This window comes from Schistocerca americana, chromosome 7 (genome assembly GCF_021461395.2).
Source record: "Schistocerca americana isolate TAMUIC-IGC-003095 chromosome 7, iqSchAmer2.1, whole genome shotgun sequence".
Lineage (NCBI taxonomy): Eukaryota > Metazoa > Arthropoda > Insecta > Orthoptera > Acrididae > Schistocerca > Schistocerca americana.
The window spans coordinates 533,483,051-533,506,404 of NC_060125.1; the positions used below are offsets into that span (position 1 = coordinate 533,483,051).

At 39.7% G+C, this 23,354-nt stretch overlaps 1 protein-coding gene across 1 annotated transcript in view; it reads right to left on the reverse strand.

Moving 5' to 3' along the window:
• LOC124621906 (PIH1 domain-containing protein 1-like) overlaps positions 1 to 23,354 on the reverse strand; it is a 65,627-nt gene that overhangs the window by 20,025 nt on the left and 22,248 nt on the right. Inside the window, exon 2 of the mRNA XM_047147405.1 lies at positions 12,098 to 12,188. Coding sequence (XP_047003361.1) covers positions 12,098 to 12,188 — 91 coding nt within the window. The remainder of the gene's footprint in view (positions 1 to 12,097; positions 12,189 to 23,354) is intronic.

The window sequence follows — 23,354 nt, forward strand, 5'->3', positions numbered from 1 at the left end:
CCAGAAAATTGTCCCTGTGAACAACCCTTAGCGATTCATCTCTCTACTTTAGCGGATGTTGCGCCTCACTGCACAGTGTGCTCTTCAAATAATCTACGATCTGGTACAAATATTTTAGGACCTGAACTTGTCTAAGGCAAACGAGCACTGCGTGCTACCACAGGTCATCAAATGCACCTGCAATGTCACCCATCACACCTACAACATACTTGCTGCTACAGTTGTCGACAATGGTGACAACACAGTTAATTGCACTGTCAATGGATCTGCTCTTTCTGAAAGTGAACTGGCTCTGGCTGAGGCCGTGTAACTCCCTGTGGGACTGTAGGCTGCCACACATTAAGTGCTCCTGTATTTTACACAAGATGCTAAGAGGACAGGAACCACTGGACCCTTATCCATGCTCTTCTTAATTAACACAGCTTGTACAAACTTCTAGACTACAAGAATTTTTCCTTGTCTTAGTAATAATGCGAAGAATGGAACAGTTTTGTTCTTCACTTCTTTCAGGATTAAATTACAAATGCATTCTTGTCCAGGAGTCTTTCCATGTCTCAATGATAGCACCTGCAACTTCCTCTTGTGCCAATGGCAGAACAACACATGGGCTTTCATATGGGGCTTACATTCTTCTTCACACATTTGTATGATGACTTTCTTTTTATCTGCTGGGAGAAGCAACTCTAGTAGGTATTCTGTTTTGTTGTGGAAGGAGGATGGCCGTGGGTGTTGTCCAAGAGTCTGGTGATGGTGGAAGAAAATGAAGTGTCTCCAGCTGTGTCACTGGGATGGTTACCACTAGTGATATGGGTGATGGAATTGGTGTCTTCTCCCTGAACTGGGCAACTGACTTTGACATGTGCAAACAGCTGAGAGAGATATTTGAGATCTTTTCTTCATCACACTATATACATTTTGTCACTATGTCAGCAAAGTTTGATGTCATGTAGGTTTGATGGCAACATTTGAACTTCTTGTAGCATTTTGGCATGGTATGTGGTCTGGTGTTTCATGTTCTTGGTTCTTCTTCCTCTTCTCCCTCTTACACACAAGGAATGTCAGTGAATGATGGGTGGAAAAGAGAGAGAGAGAGAGAGTGTGTGTGTGTGTGTGTGTGTGTATGTATGTGTGTGTGTGTGTGTGTGTGTGTGTGTGTGTGAGAGCCAATCATAGTTCAAGTCACATGATCTTGACTGCTGATGACAGCAGAAATTCATAGCATAGGACATGTGTTGTAGTGAGCCAATGGCAACATCACTGCCAAGTAGTTGAACACACAAATAGGAAAAGTTAATGGTTTAAATTAATATACATAGTGTAGATACCAGAAAAGCTAAGCCTGCACACATATTGATTGTTTCTTGGTATGTGTTACATTTTTTTGGGTTTATGAAATGAAAACTGAATCTAATCTGATCTTAATGTGTGTCAAAAATTGTACCAGTAAAGTTTTAAATAATGACATAAATGTCTGGTCCTCTGGGCTCAAAATTCTTCTAAGTGGCTGGTCCTCAAAGTTTTAAATGAGTGTCAAATGCTCTGTTATTGCACATTCTCACACGTAACATAATTCATCTTGTGCAGAAGGAAATTTACTTTGAAAGCAATGCTTTTCAAACCACCATTCGCAATATTTTCCTGCAGTCTGTCAGAAATATGTTTGTTTCAGCAGTTGCCAGAGAACAGGCGTTACTGCGTGTGCTCAGCTATGATGAGGTACGAAGTCCGTATGTTCGAACATACAGTGCATCGGAATTTCATAAACCATACTAAAATGCATAATTCATATGTCCAGAGTCACAAGGAAGTAGGCCCCAACCTGATATTAAGTTTCTCAGTGTGGTTTTCGGAGTGCAGATTTTCTTCGAGTACCAGTACTGCATTATTTCATGTTTGGTTCTTTATTATGGCAAAATGCTATTCATGCCTGAATATGAAAATGTGCAGTTGGAATTCAGTGAACAATTGCCAATAGTGTTGAATGAAACACTTCGTTTCAAATAAATTGACTGTCTCTGCGGAAAAGATAAATGAAAGCCAAATTTTCTTAGCAAAACGACAAAAATAACTTCATTGTTCTGCAAGGTGATTAAAGTAACTGCCAAAAACAGGGAAATAAAATAAAATTAGAAAGTTGAAATTGATAACATATTTTAGCCTTCTGCAATTATGTATTTTAATTCATTTGATACTCCTGGCCACAGAAAGCCAGTTTGTTTTCATCTGACGTGAGAGCTGTAAACACGGAGGAAACAGCAAATCACTAAACATAAACACAGCTCACACTGAATACTACTCAGACTGTCAGACTGCACTGGTGCATGCGTGAATCTGGCAGCTTGGGTGCACCAGAAACACGTTTCCGAATAGTATCTGGCTACTGCTACTGCTGATACATGCAATAGTTACACTTACACAGCCAGATCCAGGAAAAGGTACTGCTCATATGCGACTCAACAGCACACGTGCCTCAAATGGATCTAATGTAAACGTCATGCCCATCGGAAGCAGTTTGTTGATATGGTGTATTGAACAGTCTTTGTGCTAATGCCTTTAACGCATTTTCCTGCTGGCAGATGCTGGCATGTGCACTGAGCTTTGTTGTTGTTGTAAATGGTGCTTTTCATTTGCAACTTAAGGTTTTTTTCCATTTATGTTTTATTGTTACAGCATTACTTTGCAGTAGCAGGATGCAGTAAAATTCTTTGTTAAGTATCAGTTCTTACCAGTCAAAATTACAAAACATTAACTGAAAACTAAAACAATGAAAAATTCCTGGAATTCTAAAAAAATTTTTCCTCAGTTTTCTCCCAGACGAAGAAATTCCCAGTTTTTCCCAGATTTCGCATGTCGTATACACCCTGCATACTGTAATCACTGGTGCAGACTTTCATCATCCAACAATTAATTGGGAAAGTAATAGTTTTGTTAGTTTTGGATGTGGTAAGACATCCTGTGAAACATTACTAAATGCCTTCTCTGAAAACTGTGTAGAACATATAGTTCGGAACCCCACTCATGATGGAAATATATTGGATCTAATGGCAATAAATAGATTGGGTGGTTAATGTGGGGGAGCAATCAAACAGGGAGGTCATTGGCTCCATCAAGGGAAGGATGGGGAAGGAAGTCAACCACGCACTTTCAAAGGGACCATACCGGCATGTGCCTGAAGTGATTTGGGCATATCACAGAAAAACTAAATCAGGATGGCTGAACATGGATTTGGACCGTCGTGCAACAAATACACCTGACCTTTCTGAGGCAAAACTGTTATCAGTGACCATGATGTGGTTGTGGCAACAATGATTGCCAAAGTACAAAGGACAGCTAAAATAAGCAGATAAATGTAAATTTTCAGCAAACTAGATAAGGAATCAGTTGTGTCATACCTCAATGAGGAGCTTAGAGAAGCTTTCAGCATAGGTTAGGAGCATGTGGAAGAACTCTGGCTCTAGTTTAAAAGAATAGGTGACCATGCACTGGATAGATATGTACCTAGTAATACAGTTCATAACGGGAAGGTCCCTCCATGGAATACAGTCACTGTAAAGAAACTTAAGAAACACAAGATTACTATATAATAGGTGTAAGGGCGTAGGGCTCTAGACAGATACTGAACAAAACACATTTGGCTGTCAAGAGAGCAATGTTTGATGTCTTCAATGAGTACTGTAGCATAATATTGCAAAATTATCTTTCATAAAACCCAAAGATATTCTGGTTGTATGTAAAGTCAGTCAGTGGAATCAAAGTTAATGTCCATTCCCTAGGAAACGAGACAGGAACTGAAATTGAGAGTAGCAAAGCAAAAGCTGAAATGCTTAATTCTGTTTTTGTACGTTCCTTTATAAAGAAAAACCAGCAGAATTCCCCAATTTAATCCTAATACCACTGAAATGATGAATGAAATAAGTATTAGTGTCAGTGGTGTTGAGAAACTACCGAAATCATTAAAACTGATTAAAACTCCAGAGCCCAATGGAATCTCTATCAGATTCTATACTGAATTTGCAGCTGAGTTAGCTCCTCTTCTAACTATAATCTATCATAGATCCCTCAAACAACAAATGATGCCCAGTTATTAGAAAAAAGCACACGTCACACCCATTTACAAGGCAGGTACTACAAGTGACCCACAAAACTACTGCCCAATACCCCTGACATTGGTTTGTTGTAGAATCTTGGAACATATTCTGACATCAAATGTAATGAGATATCTTGAACACAATGCCAACCAGCATGGATTCCAAAAACATAGATCATGTGAAACCAACTTGCACTTTTCTCACATGACACATTGCAAGCTTTGATTCACGGCAGTCAGTTAGATGCTTACAAATCATTCATGTGACTGGTTCTAGGATATTGTTCAAGAGTGTGGGACTCATACCAAATAGGGCTAACATGGGATATTGAATGTACATAGAAAAATGCAGCACAAATGGTCACAGGTTTGTTTGATCTGTGAAGAGTGTCACAGAGATTCTGGAGGAACTGAACTGGAAGACTCTTGAAGATAGCATAAACTATCTCGAGAAAGTCTATTAACAAAGTTTCAAGAGGTGGAAATAAATACTGACTCTAAGAACACACACACACACCGGGCTTGTGAGGATATCCACACTTATTTCTCTGCTCTTTTCACTCTTAAATTATTTCTTAATTTTAACCAAACAAGCCTGTAGGTGGAGAAGATTCCCTCAGTGGATCAGTATTGGCAGGGCAAAAAATGAGGCATTTCACAATAATAATAAAAAATTATGTATAAAATCAAAGATGAGGTGACTTACCGAACGAAAGCGCTGGCAGGTCGATAGACACACAAACAAACACAAACATACACACAAAATTCAAGCTTTCACAACAAACTGTTGCCTCATCAGGAAAGAGGGAAGGAGAGGGGAAGACGAAAGGAAGTGGGTTTTAAGGGAGAGGGTAAGGAGTCATTCCAATCCCGGGAGCGGAAAGACTTACCTTAGGGGGAAAAAAGGACAGGTATTCACTCGCACACACGCACATATCCATCCACACATACAGACACAAGCAGACATATTTTTGTCTGCTTGTGTCTGTATGTGTGGATGGATATGTGCGTGTGTGCGAGTGAATACCTGTCCTTTTTTCCCCCTAAGGTAAGTCTTTCCGCTCCCGGGATTGGAATGACTCCTTACCCTCTCCCTTAAAACCCACTTCCTTTCGTCTTCCCCTCTCCTTCCCTCTTTCCTGATGAGGCAACAGTTTGTTGTGAAAGCTTGAATTTTGTGTGTATGTTTGTGTTTGTTTGTGTGTCTATCGACCTGCCAGCGCTTTCGTTCGGTAAGTCACCTCATCTTTGATTTTATATATAATTTTTCCCACGTGGAATGTTTCCTTCTATTATATTAATAATAAAAAATCCTGTTGGTAAGTTTCCTTCTTTTGAGGTTTGCAGCTCCTTTATCTTCCACCATTTGTTTTGACGGAACTAAGTTATGATTGCATTAGAAAATGCAGAGATAGGAAAATAATCAGAATCAGCAATCCTAAACATAATGTTTGTAATCCACTCTGATTATTTCTGTGAACCAGTTTTCTGCACTTCGTTCTTTCTTCTTGTTCAGCAGTTAATATTCTTGCCATGAATCTTGGGCTTAAGATATTAGCAAGAAAGTAGAATGCCTCTAGTATCTGCTCCTTGTGTGTGTGTGTGTGTGTGTGTGGGGGGGGGGGGGGGGGGGGAGGGGGGTTAACTCATGTTCATGTTCTTATACGGTTACATATCAGGACTTTATTGTCAATACAAAAAAATTCCCAAAAAACACAATTTTACTCATTGGGTGTAGGTAGCTGTTTTTATTTGAATGAACAGGTTTTTCTCAAGCCTGCAAAGAATAATATTATCATGTGAGCTGTTGTAAATAACATTAAGATGCTTGAAGATGACTTGAGGATTGAAACCATCTGTAAATAAAGAATTATTTGTCAAAAACTCCTGGTGGTTGAAATATGACATTTTACAAATATGTATAATGGGAGTGCCACTGGACAAAATACGTTAATAATAAGTGGTGGTGTGATAATCGCAGAGTCACCAACATGAAAACTCGCCTAGTTACAAGACTTATTTTGGTCACTTCTTAGGAAGTACTTGGAAGGAGGAGGGGGCATATTCTAGCTCATGGCCCTTATTGGGAGGGGGTGGGGTGGGAGCATGAAGAATAGTCAGAGCTTAGACATGCAGCATGAAAAAGAAGTAATACTACAGGGGCTGTTGCCAAAGTTTGCCAATCATGTAATCATAAAATAATCGGAGTAACTAAAAAGGAGTCTTCATCCACAAAGGTACAAATTCTCTTAGAAGCAGCAATGAAGAGGATATTGTAAGGGAAACAAGAAATTAAATTCGATCTGCCAGAAACCTCTACAAAACATCTAGAATTATGGTGAGTGGTATTATCCACAGAAAATCAGTCAGTGATCAATATATTGAGAGGATAAGCCAGTATTGAAACAAATACTCTAATGATTTAGGAGTTGCATTCATAAATCCAAATAAATTATTAAGCAATAAATGTTTACGTACAGACAGTCTGCATTTAAATAGGTTAGGATTCAAAATTTTTAGTAAAATGTTTGCTGATACATGTAAAATTCTGCAAAATAGGGGAAACTTATAAGAAATGATGGAGATGAGAAACACTGTTTGGTAATGAAAACGGCAAGACTGAAATGGTATCCAAGAAGGAGTATGCTTGAGACCAAAAATACAAAAGAATGCCACTGCATAATGCATTTGAATATAAATGGTCTAAGTGTTGGCTTTTCAAATGAAAGTCATAAAGAGGACAAATAACAAATTATTCTATCTGAATGTAGAAATATCAAAGTTATTTGTCTCAATGAACACTGGCTCATGTCTGACCAGTATCAAAATTCTGAATATAATTGAAAATTTCGTATTAGCCAACAGCTTTTGTAGCCAAGAGAAATCATGTGGAGGCTCTTGCATACTTACTCATTATGATACAAAATATGAAATAAGAAATTATTATAATCATTTACAAGGTGTACAACTTTGCTTTCACCATTTGCCGATAGGTGGCGAAAAAGGTAAGTAGCGGTCGAAAGAAACAGATTGCAGACGTCAGGCAGTTAGCTTGGACCTCGGTCAACATAACCTCATTCAAACATCAGTCAATTTGTGTCGGCATCATAAAGGTGTTCTTTATTGAAAATGTCAGTTTACGAGCCTAGTTCTCATCATTTGCCAGAGGTGTTACTGTTTTATTTCAATATGAAGAAAACAGCTGAGTCTCATCGAATTCTAGTACGTACGGTAAGGACACTATTAGTGAAAGAACGTGTCATGAGCAGTTTCAATGCTTCAAGAACGGTGAATTTAACACCATAGACTGGCATAGTGGTGGAAGAGAGAATGTTTTTGAAGATGCAGAATTGGAGACATTGCTGAGTGAAGACTCACATCAAACTCAAGAAGAATTGGCACGACTAGTGGGAGTGACACAGCAAGCCATTTCAAAATGTCTCAAGGCTATGGGCATGTTTCAGAAAGAAGGAACTTGAGTCCCGTGTGAACTGAAACCAAGAGACCTGGAACGGCAAAAACACAAGGGATTTCTGCATCACACTGTGACCGGGGGTGAAAAATGGGTTCATTACGATAACCCTAAATGCAAAAAATCATGGGGATATCCCGGGCAAACCAAATATTCACAGCTCCAAGATCATGCTCTGCATTTGGTGGGACCAGCTCAGCATCGTGTACTATGAGGTGTTAAAACCAAGTGAAACAATCATAGGTGCTCGTAATTGAATGGAACTAATGTGTTTCAGCAGAGCATTAAAAGACAAACGGCCACAATACAGCGAGAGGCATGATAAAGTGATTTTGCAGCCATGTCAACACTCGACCCCACATTGTAAAAGAGGTCAAAACGTACTTGGAAACATTAAAATGGGAATTCCTACCCCACCCGCCATTTTGTCGAGACATTGCTCCCTCTGACTATAACCTGTTTAGATCAATGGCCCATGGCCTGGCTGACCAAACTTCCGATCTCAAGAAGGAGTCACAAATTGGATTGATTCATGGAGCGCTTCAAAAGATGAACAATTTTTTCAACACAGGATTCGTACACTGCCCAAAATATGGGAGAAAGTAGTGGCCAGTGATGGAAAATATTTTGAATGATACATGTGTAATCAATTTGTTTCATTAAAGCCTCAAATGTTGGGGAAAAAAGGGCGGAAGCAAAGTTGTGCACATTGTAAATGAAGAATGTACATTTGAAAGGTGCTGTATCGAGCCGAGTAACATAAATGTCGTCATAGTTTCTATTTATAGATTACCAGAGAAAGCTATAATTGGAGCTTTTCTGGTGAAATTTCATTGCCTGCTTCAAAAACTCAGCAAAAAAAGAAAGGAAAAAGATAGTAATAGCTGCTGATTTAAATATTAACATCATAGTTGAAAGCAATGATGTGTCAATTTCACTGACTTAATAAAAAACTTTGGCTTTAAAATGAACTTCATGCAACCGACTGGAGCAAATGCACAGTCAGCTACCTGTATTGATAATATTCTAACAAATTATGTATTTGAAGATGTTTATAAATTTTGCAAGGATTTAGGAATTTTTGGCCACTCTGCATTATTCATTGAACTACCAAAAATTAAGAAAGAAATTTCATGTAACAGAAGTCATATGAAAAGGAACTTCAATGGGGAAAAAATCAGTTACATTTAGAAATAAGTTAAGAAAGGCTGATGGCCTTACACAGCTGTATTTCGAGTAATGGAAACTTTAACAATTTTTTAAGCAGCTTTCTTGAAATATTTAAAGAAACTTTTCCACTTAGAACCACATACAACATAATGACTAATAAACTTGAATGGGTAACTGAGGGTACAAAAATTCCTAGTGCCAGGAAGAGGAAACCCCACAATGAACTGAAATATAATAAAAGGTGTTAGAGTTAGTACTTGAAGATGTTTAGACTGAAGCAGATGATAGCTTTATTGTAAACCTGGCTCAAATACCAGAGTGTTTAAATGCATTCTTCATAAATGTGGCAAAGTCAGATGTTGATGTAGTAGAGTATCAGAGTAAAGTAACTCCTTTGAAATCCACCAAGAAGCTGAGTATCTTATGGCTTTTTAAAAAGTCGTGGGATAGGATACCTGCTAGTGTGATTATATGGTGTGAGGCATAATAGCACCTCCCATAATTAAAATATTCAACCAATCTTTTGAACGGGGATGCTTTCCCACTGTTTTGAAGTTTCCCGAAGTCAGGCCTTTGTTCAACAAAGGGTTGAGGGAAGACATGGGAAACTATTGGCCTATTTCTGTTCTACCAGTCCTGTCAAAAGTGTTAGAGAAAGTAGCTGCAAACCAGATCAAAAATTTTATTGTAAAAAATGATAGTATTAAAACCAATTTGGATTTCAACTATGAAAAAACAGTGACTAAGTTCATTGAAAAGATAGGCAAATCATTGGATCAGAGGAATAAAGTTGCAGGTATCCTGTGATCTCACAAAGGCATTTGACTCCATGAACCATGACTTGCTTATCTCCAGATTAGACAAATAAGGGATTAAGGACAATACTCTAAATTGGCTAATATCATACTTACACAACAGAAAACAAAGGGTAACTATCACCTCAGATGCAGTGAATTATTATTCTAAATGGATACAGTATCACAAGATGTGCCTCAAAGCTCCATTTTGGGGCCAATCCTATTCCTATTCTATGTAAATGACTTATTTATAAATATAAATTCCCCATCAGTTCTGTTTGCAGATGATACTTCTGTTTTAATTGAAGATGATGATGCAGAAAAAATTCTGAGCTCCATCGTAAGCACACTGGATACCTCAGAAAACTGGTTCCAGTTAAATAGGTTGAAACTGAACAGTGCAAAAACCAATATGGTACATTTCAAAACCAAACATTCATTCAAAATGTGGGGAACTTAAAATACAACATAACAACCAACCTATGAAATAAGTTGACACGGTCAAATTCCTGGAACTAAATGAGGACTAGAACTTAAACTGGAACACACATATTGATTTCCTATCAAATAAACTAAGCAGTTTTCCATTTGCAATGCAAATACTAGCAAATTCCACTTACTTGAGTACACGAAAAATTGCTTATCATAGTTAATTCGAATATGTCATTAGATATGGGATAATTTTTTGAGGAAGTTCAAGTAGCGTTTCTTGAATACTGAAACTGCAAAAGAAAATTTCCAATGCATGTGTGCTGCGCAGCAGCATCTTGTCGCCCATTATTTCGGAAACTATGAATCCTGACTGTTCCTTCCATATACATTTATGAAATTATAATCTTCCTACACAGCAGAAAAAATTATTTGAGGAAAATCATTTTAACTATTCTTATAACACAAGAAATAAAAATAATTTTATGCTACCCATACATCAGTTGAAATTATATGCATGGACTCCACAGTATACAGGGCAAAAACATATTTAATATGAAGCCAGAAATTTTAAAACAAGGCTACAGCAGATTCTGTGGGAGAAATGCTACTATTCAATAGAAGAATTCATTGAGGATGAAATAATAATTTGAGCAAGGGGTAATTAAGCATTAGATTTTATTGTATGTATGTATAACAAAACTGTATTATTATTATTATTATTATTATTATGCTCTTTGTTAACATCAGCTGTTCTTTGTTTATGGTGAAATTTTACCACAATTTGACGCATATCCCATACCTGGATCAAGTGATTTCGATTATGTACATTATGAGACAAATAAACCTCAATTCACAATAACTGTGAGGCCCCTAACTGGAAAATCAAGACAAGATGCAACTTCCTGGACAGAAAAACTTTTTTTATTTTTCTGCAACCCCTCCTCCATTCACAGTCAGACTCCACAACTAAGCAGGATACTGAAAGTCATCTCTTCCAGCACAACTGAATAAAGACAAAAATGCGGGATACAAGAATCCTGCAATATATTTTTTAACAGCTGAATGGCTGATAACGGGAAATACCAAATGTACTTACAGTATGATGATCATGAATATCAGGCGTTCTCCACCCCATATTTTTTAGATGCTACTAGAGACTTCTTTTACTGAACAAATTCCGACTTATTAAAATTACAAATTGTCTTACTGAAACAAAATATCTTAAGATCCACAAAAAGTGTGCACTACCTCTTGTAAACAGATGCCACTTATTGGGTGTCTAAATTATGGAAATAAAACCAAATCAGAGTTTTATTACACGCCACAGAAAGTGCCATAACATATGCCTCAATGTCTTCATCATCCTCACACATCAGCCCACATCCACTTTGAATTATATGATGTCTGCAGTTGGAACATTACTTTCATGTCACTGGAGTCTTCATTCTAACTTCAGGAACAACAGCCTTCACTAACTTTTCTTGCACATGCCACTTAAACTGCTAGTCCAATTCACAAAACGTCTAATTAGATGCTCCAGTTTAGTTGTGTTGGTAGTCATCATACTGTGGGACCATTTTGGAAATTCTGCCCTGTAATATGGGCAATTACTGTTTCTGTAATGTCTCTTGTTCATCTGCCCCGCTTCTCTCATTCCAATTCTTTTTATTACAATATGACACTTTTGTTCAACACCTCCAGGTACCTTAGCATCATTATTTTTATATTATTACTATTAGATTTGTAATATTATCAAATAATTAGTTTGATAATGATTGTCTTTATAAGTACTTGTCCAAATTGGCAGATTGTATCCCTTATTTAATAAATACTCTTGTACTGTAATCTCCAGAAGTAAATTCCAGTAACTTTTTCATTTGTTCCTCAATTCAGAAATGTATTTTCTGGTGTAAAGGATTCAAGCCATTCACTATTGTTTCATTGGGCACCATCTTATGCCTTTTCACATTCCTTGTTTTAGCATCAGCTACTACTGAAACGATAATTTATATTGCTAATGTCCTGTACTAGTCAGCAACTGACAGAAATATATTAGAACTGGGCTGTTCCCTGCCACCAGTCTTAAAACAATCTACAGATAAACATAACAAAAAGTAGGATAAGCAATACAGTACTGACCTGGTAATGGCTGTACGTATTTCCACGGCACTGCATTTGCGGCCTCCCTGAGTTCAGGAAATAATGTTTCGATTTCTTCTTCATCTGTAGGCTAAAACACAACACAAATTTCTTAGAAACTGTGAAGCTAAGCTTGGTATGTATTGTTCACATGCACTAGCAATGTGAATCAACATGTACAATGAATGATATCCATAATAATGCACTAAACAAAAGTTACTAAAATTGCCGTTATGGATTGGTTTTAATAGTAACATAAAAAGTGCTTCTAGCACAAGTGTCATACTCTAATTCAGAACAACTGTTAAGATATAAATCTAATACCACATTCCCAGCACTGAATAAAGAATAAAAAATTCTAGATGATTCTGCAGATGATTCTGCAGTATGAACAGAAGGCAAACCAAATATCAATTTTTGACAAGACTCTTTGGATATATACCACAATTAAAACTGTGTAGTTGCAGGTGCACCTGTGTACACATGTGCATGCACATGTCTTCTGTGTTCAACTGAAGAAACTGGAATACCATGCATCACATAATTCTCCGTGTTGCATGTTCATTGCCAAATAAATTTACTTTAGGTTGGTGAAGGTTAATGGGGAGCCTGCTCCACCTTTAGCAGTTAAGAAACGTGCACTCAATTTAAACATGGTCTTAAATCTCTTGTGAATGATCCAAATGACTCACCAACACTGCAACATCAGATGAAAACATGGATGAAGTCCGCAATATGGTAGATGTGAAATATTTTTGGGTTAGCAGCTGATTGGTATCATCCTCTTGTAGTAACATTTGAATGGATTCCGTATCCATCTCTTCAGGTGAAAAATGAGAAGGGGGCTTCTGTCACAAGCAACATGAAGACCCATCCGATGACTGTCATGCCATGGCAGGTATATCTTTGAACACAGCATTGATTATGAGGATGTAGCAAAACAACCAGAACATGAGGATCCACCAGCACCACTGTATGAAGGACCACTGACTAGATCTAGGAAGCTAATTCCACTCTGAAACAGTGGGTCATTGCTTCCTGAGGGCGGGGGAGGGAGGGAAAGGGGGGGGGGGGGGAAGCAATGTTGCACGTTGTGTATTGTTTAGTCACCATTCAGTTCCCACAACTCAACATCTATAATTTCTGCCACTTATTTATTCATGGAATATTAAAATTTTATAAAATATTCTGTGGGTGTATAAAAAACACTCTGCTGTGAAAGAAAGTTCATTTTGTCTATGCACAATAAGAGCACTTCCAGGGAAGTCTTAGTTCCAAAAACTATACAACAATATTAACTGTCACTGAGTTTAAGAAACAACTGGAATTGCTCAAATTTAACAAATCCTTACAGCTGAAAAAATCTCTGGCAGACTCTATACAGAATTTGCAGTGGAGTTGGCCCCTCTCACTTAACCATATGTCAAGATCGAGGACTAGTTAGATGGGCTTATTGCAATAAAGTGGCCCACTTGCAGCGATACACAGAGCGAGGGTTGAGCCACAACAACTGGTGTCACCTGCCAGTCGGTGACCCAGTGCTTTCTGTAACAGGGGGCACTGCAGTATGTTGCAAACATGACTTCAGAACCCACTACAATACTACAGACTCACTCTGGCGCATATAAATACTTGAAATCTGGTTTCGCAGGACAGAGCGGGGCAGGTTATAGTTGTGGAAAGGGGTCAAAATCAGTTACTGTCAGTTGTACAAAACATACAAACTTTACTTTCCTAAAACACTTAATCACATTATGTTCTTAAAAGCATTCAAAACAATATGGCTGAAGGCCCGAACACAAGTTATTAAAGTTGCCTTAAAGAATACACACGGCTGAAGGCCTTAGTTACAAAATTTTACATAAAAACTTGGATGAAGGTCACACACTGAGGGCTTAAGGCCTGGATAACAAGAATTTCAGATGGAGAAGAAATTTTGAAAGGTTTTAAACAAGCGACTTTTTAAATTTTAATTTTAGACAGCTGAAGGGCTTATCTTAAAACATTTCACATAAAGTTTGGCTGAAGGCCACATACTGAACATAGAACAACTCAAGGCTTAAGGCCTGGATAATAACAGGGATTTCCAATGGGCAAAATTCCCTTTTTTTTCTTAAAAAAAATTTAGTTTAAGCAATAATCTTCAAAGTTTTCATTTAAGATGGCTGAAGGCCTTATCTTAACATCAAAACAAACTAAATTAATAGATGGCTGAAGGCCTCGCACAGTAATTGAGACTAAAAGAAAATCACAATCTAAAACAACAGAACAGTGGTGCTCAGAAGTGCTCCAAGGGTCAGCCTGAGGAGGCAACTCTAACGCAAGTTTAGGTGAGACAGGCAGCCAAGCGTAATACTAAATAATCGGATGGCAACACGACCCAGGCATGGCTGAAGGACCGACCAACAACCTAATCAATTTCCTTCCGCCCGACAAAGAGCACGACAATGGAAAAATCAGCAAGGACAAGGATACCAGCAGCACAATGTCTTGAAAATTGGCGTCTAAAAACAGTCAAGACACAATAACCACTCAAAAATATGAACAACACCAAAGGCTGTAGAACTACACACCGTGCCGGACAGCATCAACACGGTGAGGAAAAACACACTGCCAGAAATCTACGCTCACAACCAGGGCAAGTAACTGGAATGTTAACGGCCACAAAGCAGAAGATACCGCTGGTGCACTTCACTAATAATTATCAACCAATTCAATAGTTAAACATCATACAGGAAGACGGCTGCAAAATTTCGCCGACTCCCATACACCATACATTGCTGCTTGTGGAAACGGCCCAGAAGGCAACAACCGGCAATGAATGAAGAGATGTCACAGCAGCTGAGGTTTCATAACAGGTTAACTGATCACTCAACTTCAGTGTCCAAATTCAGTGGGCAATGAATTTTGTAGCTCTCGCATCTAGCACCTCACAAATCCAACCGCGCGTGCATGCCACCAGCGGCCCCAGCCTGACCTTGCGCCTCAGAGACTTCCTCGCTGCTCTGTCCCAACCGACCCACTCAATCCAGCATGCAGGCAGCATTAAAATAACTGCTCAGTCAAAACCACACAAGCAACACATGGTTCCACGAAACACTAACACAAACAACTCGAACAATACTAAAACCAATCACTGTGGAACAACTAGGAGGAATCACAAGTCGACACACACACACAGAGAACCCGGAAGCAGTCGGCGACCAAATAAACATCACCTGATGAGACGACCGACCAAACGACCAACCAAGGTAGTCCCCACTGAACTCGTGTGTGCTGACAACAGTCAGGCGAGTCATGGTTATCCGGACCTCACTGCTGCTCCGTCCCCACTTCCCTCGGATGGACGTCGTCCTGGAGACACTAGCTCGGACCCAACCACGCAGAGGGAACACCAGCCCATTGGCCACCCGACATCTCAGTACAAGGAAGGAACCTGCAAGATGACCATTGAAGGGGCCCAGAAGTGGTCAGAAGACCAAATACACATTGCCCAATAAGACGACTGACCGAATGACCAACCAATGGTTGTTCCGTCTCAAGTCTCCTTCCGTCGGACAGTGCATGCGTGTTGCCAGCGATCAGGCGAGTACTGGCCGTCCGGACCTCACTGGAGCTCCATTGCGACTCAACTCCCCGCACACCATGACCCGGAAATACTGGCGGTTGCTCCAAAGATAGTACGACAGTGCTCTTATCGATAGCGCTGCTGCTGCCACTCACGGGCAGGCAGGCCAGCAACTTAGTGGCGCCAGTAAATCGGATAAGAAACAGGACGGCAGTACAGAACAGACAAGACGTCAAGTAATAAACGGCATGAACACGAGTCGCGCATGGCTCTATACTGGTCATCCAGCCAGGCAAGACATCGGCTCATTGGTTGGATTGGCGGGTCATGGACTCGTCAACTGTCGGCGTGTCGGCTTCTACCTTGAGGCTGCTCCACCATCTCACATTGAGCCACAGCCAGCAGCCCAATACAGGTCTAGGATTTGTACAGGGGTGCCTCCCTCACCACCCCGTCCCCCAACAGGCCGGCTGCCACCAAGCTGAGCCTGCACCTGAACCCAGCCTGTACCTGGCCACCTCGCTAGGAGTGTGACAACACCAGTCAGTTGCATCAGCATTTGACACAGGTAATTCTGCTCGCTGCAGAGGGCCGCAAGAAAGATGGCTGACCATGCCGCACAACAAGGATGGCACGGATTGACGTCAAACTGCACCGCAGGACAAGGGCATGTACCTCTAGCCATTGTTAACTTGTTGGAACAATAAAGAGTTTATATCCAGGCCATCTGTCTTGCTATAGCTACCTTACTCCTCCGACAGACTCCCGTACCCCTCGCCAATCCATCAAACCCACCACGCCCAGTGGGAGAGCTAAGTGCCAGCCTGATAACTAGAAGAATAGCAATCTGCACACCAAGACTGCTGTACATAATATAACACAGATCTTTCAAACAAATAACTATGCAAATGGTTGGAAGAAAGGGAAGGTCATAACTGTCTACAAGAAGAGAAGCACAAGTGATCCATTGTCACTGAATCCATCTGTTTTAGAATCTTGTAACATATTCTGAACTCAAATGTAACACTGTACCTCCAACACAATGACAATTACAGAAACATTGTTCACTCAAATCCAAACACATGCTCTTCTCACAAAACATCCTGAAAGCCATGGATTATGGCAAACAGGTTGGGTTCAGTATTTCCTTAGTTCTGAGAAATGTTTGGGCTCAATAACATACTGCTTATTGATGATAGCACAATAACATGGATGATCAATTTCACTTGGAGACAGCTACTCACACCCTCCCTCTCATAGTGTAAAGCAGCTGGGATGTCTTGGTATTTGAACATGCTTTGCCGAACAATTCTTGTATGGGTTGGATGTCTGGCTGGCAGTGGCACTGTCAGCTGTGGCATTGGTTTGTCCATCAGCTGTGGAGTGGTGGTGTGGGTTTACTCAACTGTTCTGGACTGGTTGTGGTTTGACTTGTTGGTGAGATGTTTGAGGCGGTTGTGGGTGAAATGCACATCGGTTTAGCATGTTCAACTGCACCTTTAAATGGCATGCCATTGCACAATTTGTCTACGGCATGAATGCCTCTGCTCAACATCAGAATAGTGCCAGTGTATGGAAGCCGTAGGGACGACTTAACTGAGTCCATTTGCAGCATCATGTGTAAACAGCTGTGGAAGTCTTTGTGTACAAACCCACGATGCCACCTTGGTGAGAAGGGTGTGACAACATATTTTGGTGCAATAGTACTTAACTGCTGCACTAACCATGGAAGTTCCTCTCTATGTGTCAGTGATGCTGGCTAAATAGTCCAGTGGGATCTGTAGGTGTTCACCATAAACCATTTCTGTCACAGATGCCCTGATGTTGGATTTCTATGTCATTCAAAGGCCTAATAGCACTAAGCACAGCATATCTGTCCATTTTTCTTGGTGATACATTAGTGACACTTTCAAGATTCTGTTTCATTATTCTACCATATCATTACTGGCTCGGTGGTAGCTGGTCGTGTGGAGTCATTAGAGATTGCACAGTCTGTCTAGCTCCAGAATCAGCAGGGATTCAATCTGACATCCTTGATCAGTCCTAACATGGAGAGGATAACCGAAGTGTGCAATTCTAGTACACAAACATTTTTGCAGTTGTTTCAGCTGATATATTGGCTATCGGCATTGCCTCTGCCTACCTTGTACGTCTGCCTATGGCTGTGAATAGGAATCTGTATCCTTCTGATGTTGGGAGAGGGCCTACCAGGTCGATTTGAATGTGGGCGCATCTAGCCAGTGCACTTTGAAAGTTACCAAGATCGGCAAGTACCAGACAGCCCACTTTATTTTGCTGACACGGAATGCAGGAATACGTCCACTTGCACGTCTCTTTCTTCACAGAAGACCACACAAAACTTTCCATAAGTATAGCTGATTGTAGTGTTGGCTGAGGATGAGATAGGCCATGGATGCTGTTGAAGGCTGTCTTTCAGAACTTCTTCAAAATATATGGTCATGGTTTGTTCAGAGATACGTCACACAACAGATTCAACTTAAGAGTTCATTACTGGAATTTGTTCAATTTTTGGCCTGTAGATGAGTCATTTAACAGTTGTTGCCACTGTGGGTACCTGGCTTGTTCCACAGCAAGTTCTCCATAAAATAAATACAGGAAAAGCAATCAGCCACTAAATTTTGCACCCCCTTTAAACGGTGAATATCTGTTGTAAACTGGCTTATGAATGCAATGTAACAGAACTGTCTTGATGAGCATTTGTCATTAACATGTTTGGGCGCAGAGGTAATGGGTTTATGATCTGTAAAAACTGTCATCGGTCAAGCTTCTATTTGCAGCACAAGGATGAATTGGCCTCCATATTTATCCAATCTGGCTCCTTGTGACTACTTTTTGTGGGCATATTGAAAGACACTGTCTATGGAACCTTCCCACCCCACTGGAGGAACATTAATTGGCTATCGGTGTGGCATTTGAATCCATTTCCATTGAAAAATTACAGGATGTGATAGGAAATTTCACTGTTCATTTGCACCACCTCCACACAGTGAGTGGTGGACATTTCGAAAAGATTGTGAAGTGATTGCAAAAACTGCTTCCAGAAAAAAAAAAAAAAGTTAAATTATGCATGCTGATACTGTATGAGCTGTACACTGTATGGCGCCATCTGTTAGAAGTGTTTTAAGTTATTTCAAAACTTCTGCATAAAATTCTTACATCTTTCCCAACCTTTTGTTGCGCTCGTATAACAATCATAGTTTTGGAGATGTTCTTGTCTCTACATTACAAGTGACAACATATAGGGCTACTATATATTATTCATTCACTTTCAAGGCTTTATATTTTCCAAAGCACTACATGTAAAAAAAAAAGGCTGATGCATAAAAGCAAACATAAATTCACCAAGTTTGCATTGTGCCCATCAGCTGGCATTACAAGCGTACTTTCCGGCAACAAAGTACGGAAAGAGTTTTTGTGTACTGAAATATGCAATATGTTTATCTGTTGTAACAGTGCAGTTTGCTTTCAGTAGGAATCATGGAAAAGACATGCCATGTAAACAGAGCATTGTGCATAGGTATTAATAATTTAGGGGGACTGGTTGCTTCTGTAAACAGAAAAGTAATGGTCGACAATGTGTGCTACATGCAACCGTGGAGAGGGTGAGAAAGTTCCGTACGCAGCCCAAAAAAATCAAGAGTCAGTGCAAGCTATGAACTTTGAATACCATAGCATATTGTGTAGGGGATTTTGCAATGGTGTTTACATTTCAAACCATACTATCTGTACCCTGTGCAACGATTAAAACCAGAAGATCACGGCTGGCGCTTAGGAAGTACCAGAGGATGAACAGCTCACCTTCAAGCCGATACTCAGCGATGAAGCAACCTTCCATTTATCTGGAAAGGTTAATCGCAACAATCAGAGTGTGGGGCACTAAAAATCCTCATGAAATTGTGGTGCATGAACAAGATCCACCAAAGGTTAATTTTTGCTGTGCAAATGTCACAGATGAAGCTATATGGGCTGCTTTTCTTCTGTGAGAAGAGTGTGATGGGTACCTCTTACCTTGATACATTGCTGTAATGGTTGTTTCCATAGCTGACTGCTGTTTCTGAGAATTTCATTTTCCAACAAGGTGGAGCACACCCTTTTGGAGCACTGATGTTTGTCACTACCAGAATGATGAACTTCCGCATTCCTGGATTGGGTGTAGTGTAGAAGGTGATATAGCTCTGTGCCCTTGCCCCCCCCCCCCCCCTCCCTCCACCAAGTTGCCTGACATAAGGCCTTGTGACTTTTTCCTCTGGGGTACATTAAGGACCATGTTTGATACCCCCACTGCCAAGAATGCTGGAACAGCTCAGTGTGATGACCACTGACACCATGTTGCTCCTTTAAGATATGGAACAGACATGACTACTGTTTGGCTGAGTGTCATATAACCATAGGGGTGCTCTGAGAACATTTTTAGAGTGCAAAATACAAACTTGGTGAGTTTACAGTTCTATTCAGGCATAAATTATATTTGTACACGTAATATTGGTTGGTTGGTTGGTTTGTGGAAGGAGACCAGACAGCGAGGTCATCGGTCTCATCGCATGAGGGAAGGACGGGGAAGGAAGTCGGCCGTGCCCTTTTGAAAGGAACCATCCCGGCATTTGCCTGGAGCGATTTTAGGGAAATCACGGAAAACCTAAATCAGGATGGCCGGACGCGGGATTGAACCGTCGTCCTCCCGAATGCGAGTCCAGTGTCTAACCACTGCGCCACCTCGCTCGGTACACGTAATATTCTGCAAAGTACAGAGCTCTGTAAACAAATGTGCCATCTGCAGCATCCTTGCGTCGCATTTACTATTAAAAATTTAACTACACCCTTGCCATACACTAAATGGAATAAAACTTTGTGTAACAGTTTGTAGTGTTAATAGCTTATTACCATAGCAATTTAAGCCTCATATCGACAGTGCTTTTTGAAATACATGAAGAACATAATTTAGAGTTTTCACAAATAAGTAACTTCCTGACAAGTTCGTGCATATTATAAGTAAAAGTCAGCAAAGAAGTTTGAGAATGTTTCTAGTCTTTCAATAACGTAGCAAAACAATCTTCTGTGAAATACTTTATTTTAGAAAATAATTTTCATTTTTAAAGACATATAATTTATGTACATAATGCCAATTTTCTTGTTTTTATTGTCATAGTGGGTGAGGGACCAAATGTAGTGGAAAAATGTGAATTGTAAGAAGCCAGTTTATGGTACTCTTGACTTATAAAATGTAGTACAGTAGTTCACATATTTAAAGAGGGGATTAATTTGCTTTTATGTTTTATTTGAAACATTTTATTTAATACTTTTGTCTAAAGTAACTTGATAACTGGATGGATTCAAGAGACAAACTGTGGGCACATGTAAATCAAAATCATAAGAAAAGTTCAGCTTGGAACATCGACAACATTACAATATATGCTTTCCCCACACATACCCTACTATCCCTATCCTTCCTCTAACTCACTATGGATTGCTGCTTTCATTCAGTGTGACAGTTGCAAACTGACCAGAGTTTCCAAAGACAGCAGTCATGTGTGCGTGAGGAATGCCTGCTTGTGCGAATGTATGTGTGTTTTCCTTTGTTTCCTGAAGAAGGCTTTGGCCAAAAGCTCAGTGTGTAACAGACTTCTCATTGTGCCTGTTTGCAACTCAACACATCTTTACAGTGAGTAGCAATCTATCCTTTTCATAATAGTGTTAAAATTATACAAGAGTTTTTTTGCATGCATTGGGTCTGTGAGCAGTATTGTGATCAGGAGTTCAAGAGAGAGTCAGGGCTAGGCTCTTGTTGTGATTGGATTTCTCACACTGGGCTCTGTAAAAATATATTAATTATAAGCAGTCACGAAATTTAGGAGACTGAAACATATCTGAACATGTTTAAGAATGGATGTAAATGGCTATTATGCAAATTTTGTATTTTTTGTGCAAATTATGACTGACTCAAATAAATAAAATTCCTTGTGCAATACCATGCAACTGTAACCGAGAACTTATACAGGGTGTTTGGAAATTCCCATTACAAACATCTAGGACTTGTGCAGGAGAGTGAGTACATAATATTTTGAATAGGAACTCATGTCCAGAAATATACCATTTCTTTTCTATGTTGGTTTCAATTCATGTCCATGTCTGCTGAGGTAAAGAGAAAAGTCTCAGAGTTGCTTGTTCTCGTACACAGTAGGGCAGACAGGATAACGTGTACTACATCAGTCACCTGATGTCACTTAATGTCTGCTTTGCTGCGAGACTTGTTCAAAGCCTGTGAGCCTCTGATACAGTAATAATGTAGACAAACAATGTTCAAGTGTTAATACAAACAAATGTGCTTAAGTGATAAATGGATGTTTCATTACATTTCCTGTCGAATTGTTACCTAATAACTGTACCGCGTCATGCCTAATTCAATTCGTTAAGCAGAAGTGGGCGAGTTAAACATCTGAATTGAAAGCATCATAGAACAGGAATGCTATTTTTCCAGACATGGCTTCCTATTCAAAATATTACGTACTCACTCCCCTCTACAAATCCTAGAAGTTTGTAACGGGAATTTCCGTACACCCTGTAGTTGAAAGTGAACATTCACAAGGCACTGTGCGAGCATCAGAACCATGGAAATTTGCATGTATTTTGGGTAATAGGTAAGGTGAAAACCTTCAACTGGCTACTGGGGAATGTATGTGTTGTACGCGCGAATGCTGTATTCCAAACTGTATATAGTGTGAAATTGGTGGCATAAAAATGGCTCTGAGCACTATGGGACTCAACTGCTGAGGTCATTAGTCCCCTAGAACTTAGAACTAGTTAAACCTAACTAACCTAAGGACATCACAAACATCCATGCCCGAGGCAGGATTCGAACCTGCGACCGTAGCGGTCTTGCGGTTCCAGACTGCAGCGCCTTTAACCGCACGGCCACTTCAGCCGGCTATTGGTGGCATAAATTTGTATTTAAAAGTGACAACATATAGTTTTCTTTCAAAAAATTTCACTCATTTGCGTGTCAGCCAGACCAAGAACTTGAAATCATTTTTGCACCCTGTCGACACAAGTAGTGTGGTTAGTATTTCTAACACTTTTTCTTGTCGAGAACCTTGTGCCAGGGTGTCTATGAAGGATTGACCTAAAGGTGAGTGAACAATTTCTTATGCAGGACTACATACCATGCTACCACAACTCTGTTGCTACATTGTTGACTTGCGGCCCATTCATACTCTTCACAACACTTAGAAAAGAGAACTCTCCAATTGACATACAAGTATGTTTCATATCACTGGACATCCAGTAGATAGTAGTGCTTTTTTCCTAACAATTTCTTGTCGACTGTGGAGAATGTTACTGACACAATCTGTTTGGATATGGGGCAGTCAAATGGAAACAAGACAGATGGAAAAAAGGAAGTATAATGTTTATTGTTTCAAGAGTAATCACCATAACTGTTAACACATTTATTCCACTGTCAGACAGGATGGTCAATGCCTTCATAGAAAGATGTTTGCAGCTGCTTGCAGAATCATGTTTGTATGCAGACGTGCACCTCTTCGTACAAAGCAGATAAATTGTATGGAGGTTTTGTAAGGGCTTCTTTATGAAACTTCTGCAAAGTACTTGAAACAAGCTCAGCAACATGTGGGCAGGTCCACAGTGGGGATAAATGTATTAAAAGTTATAGCT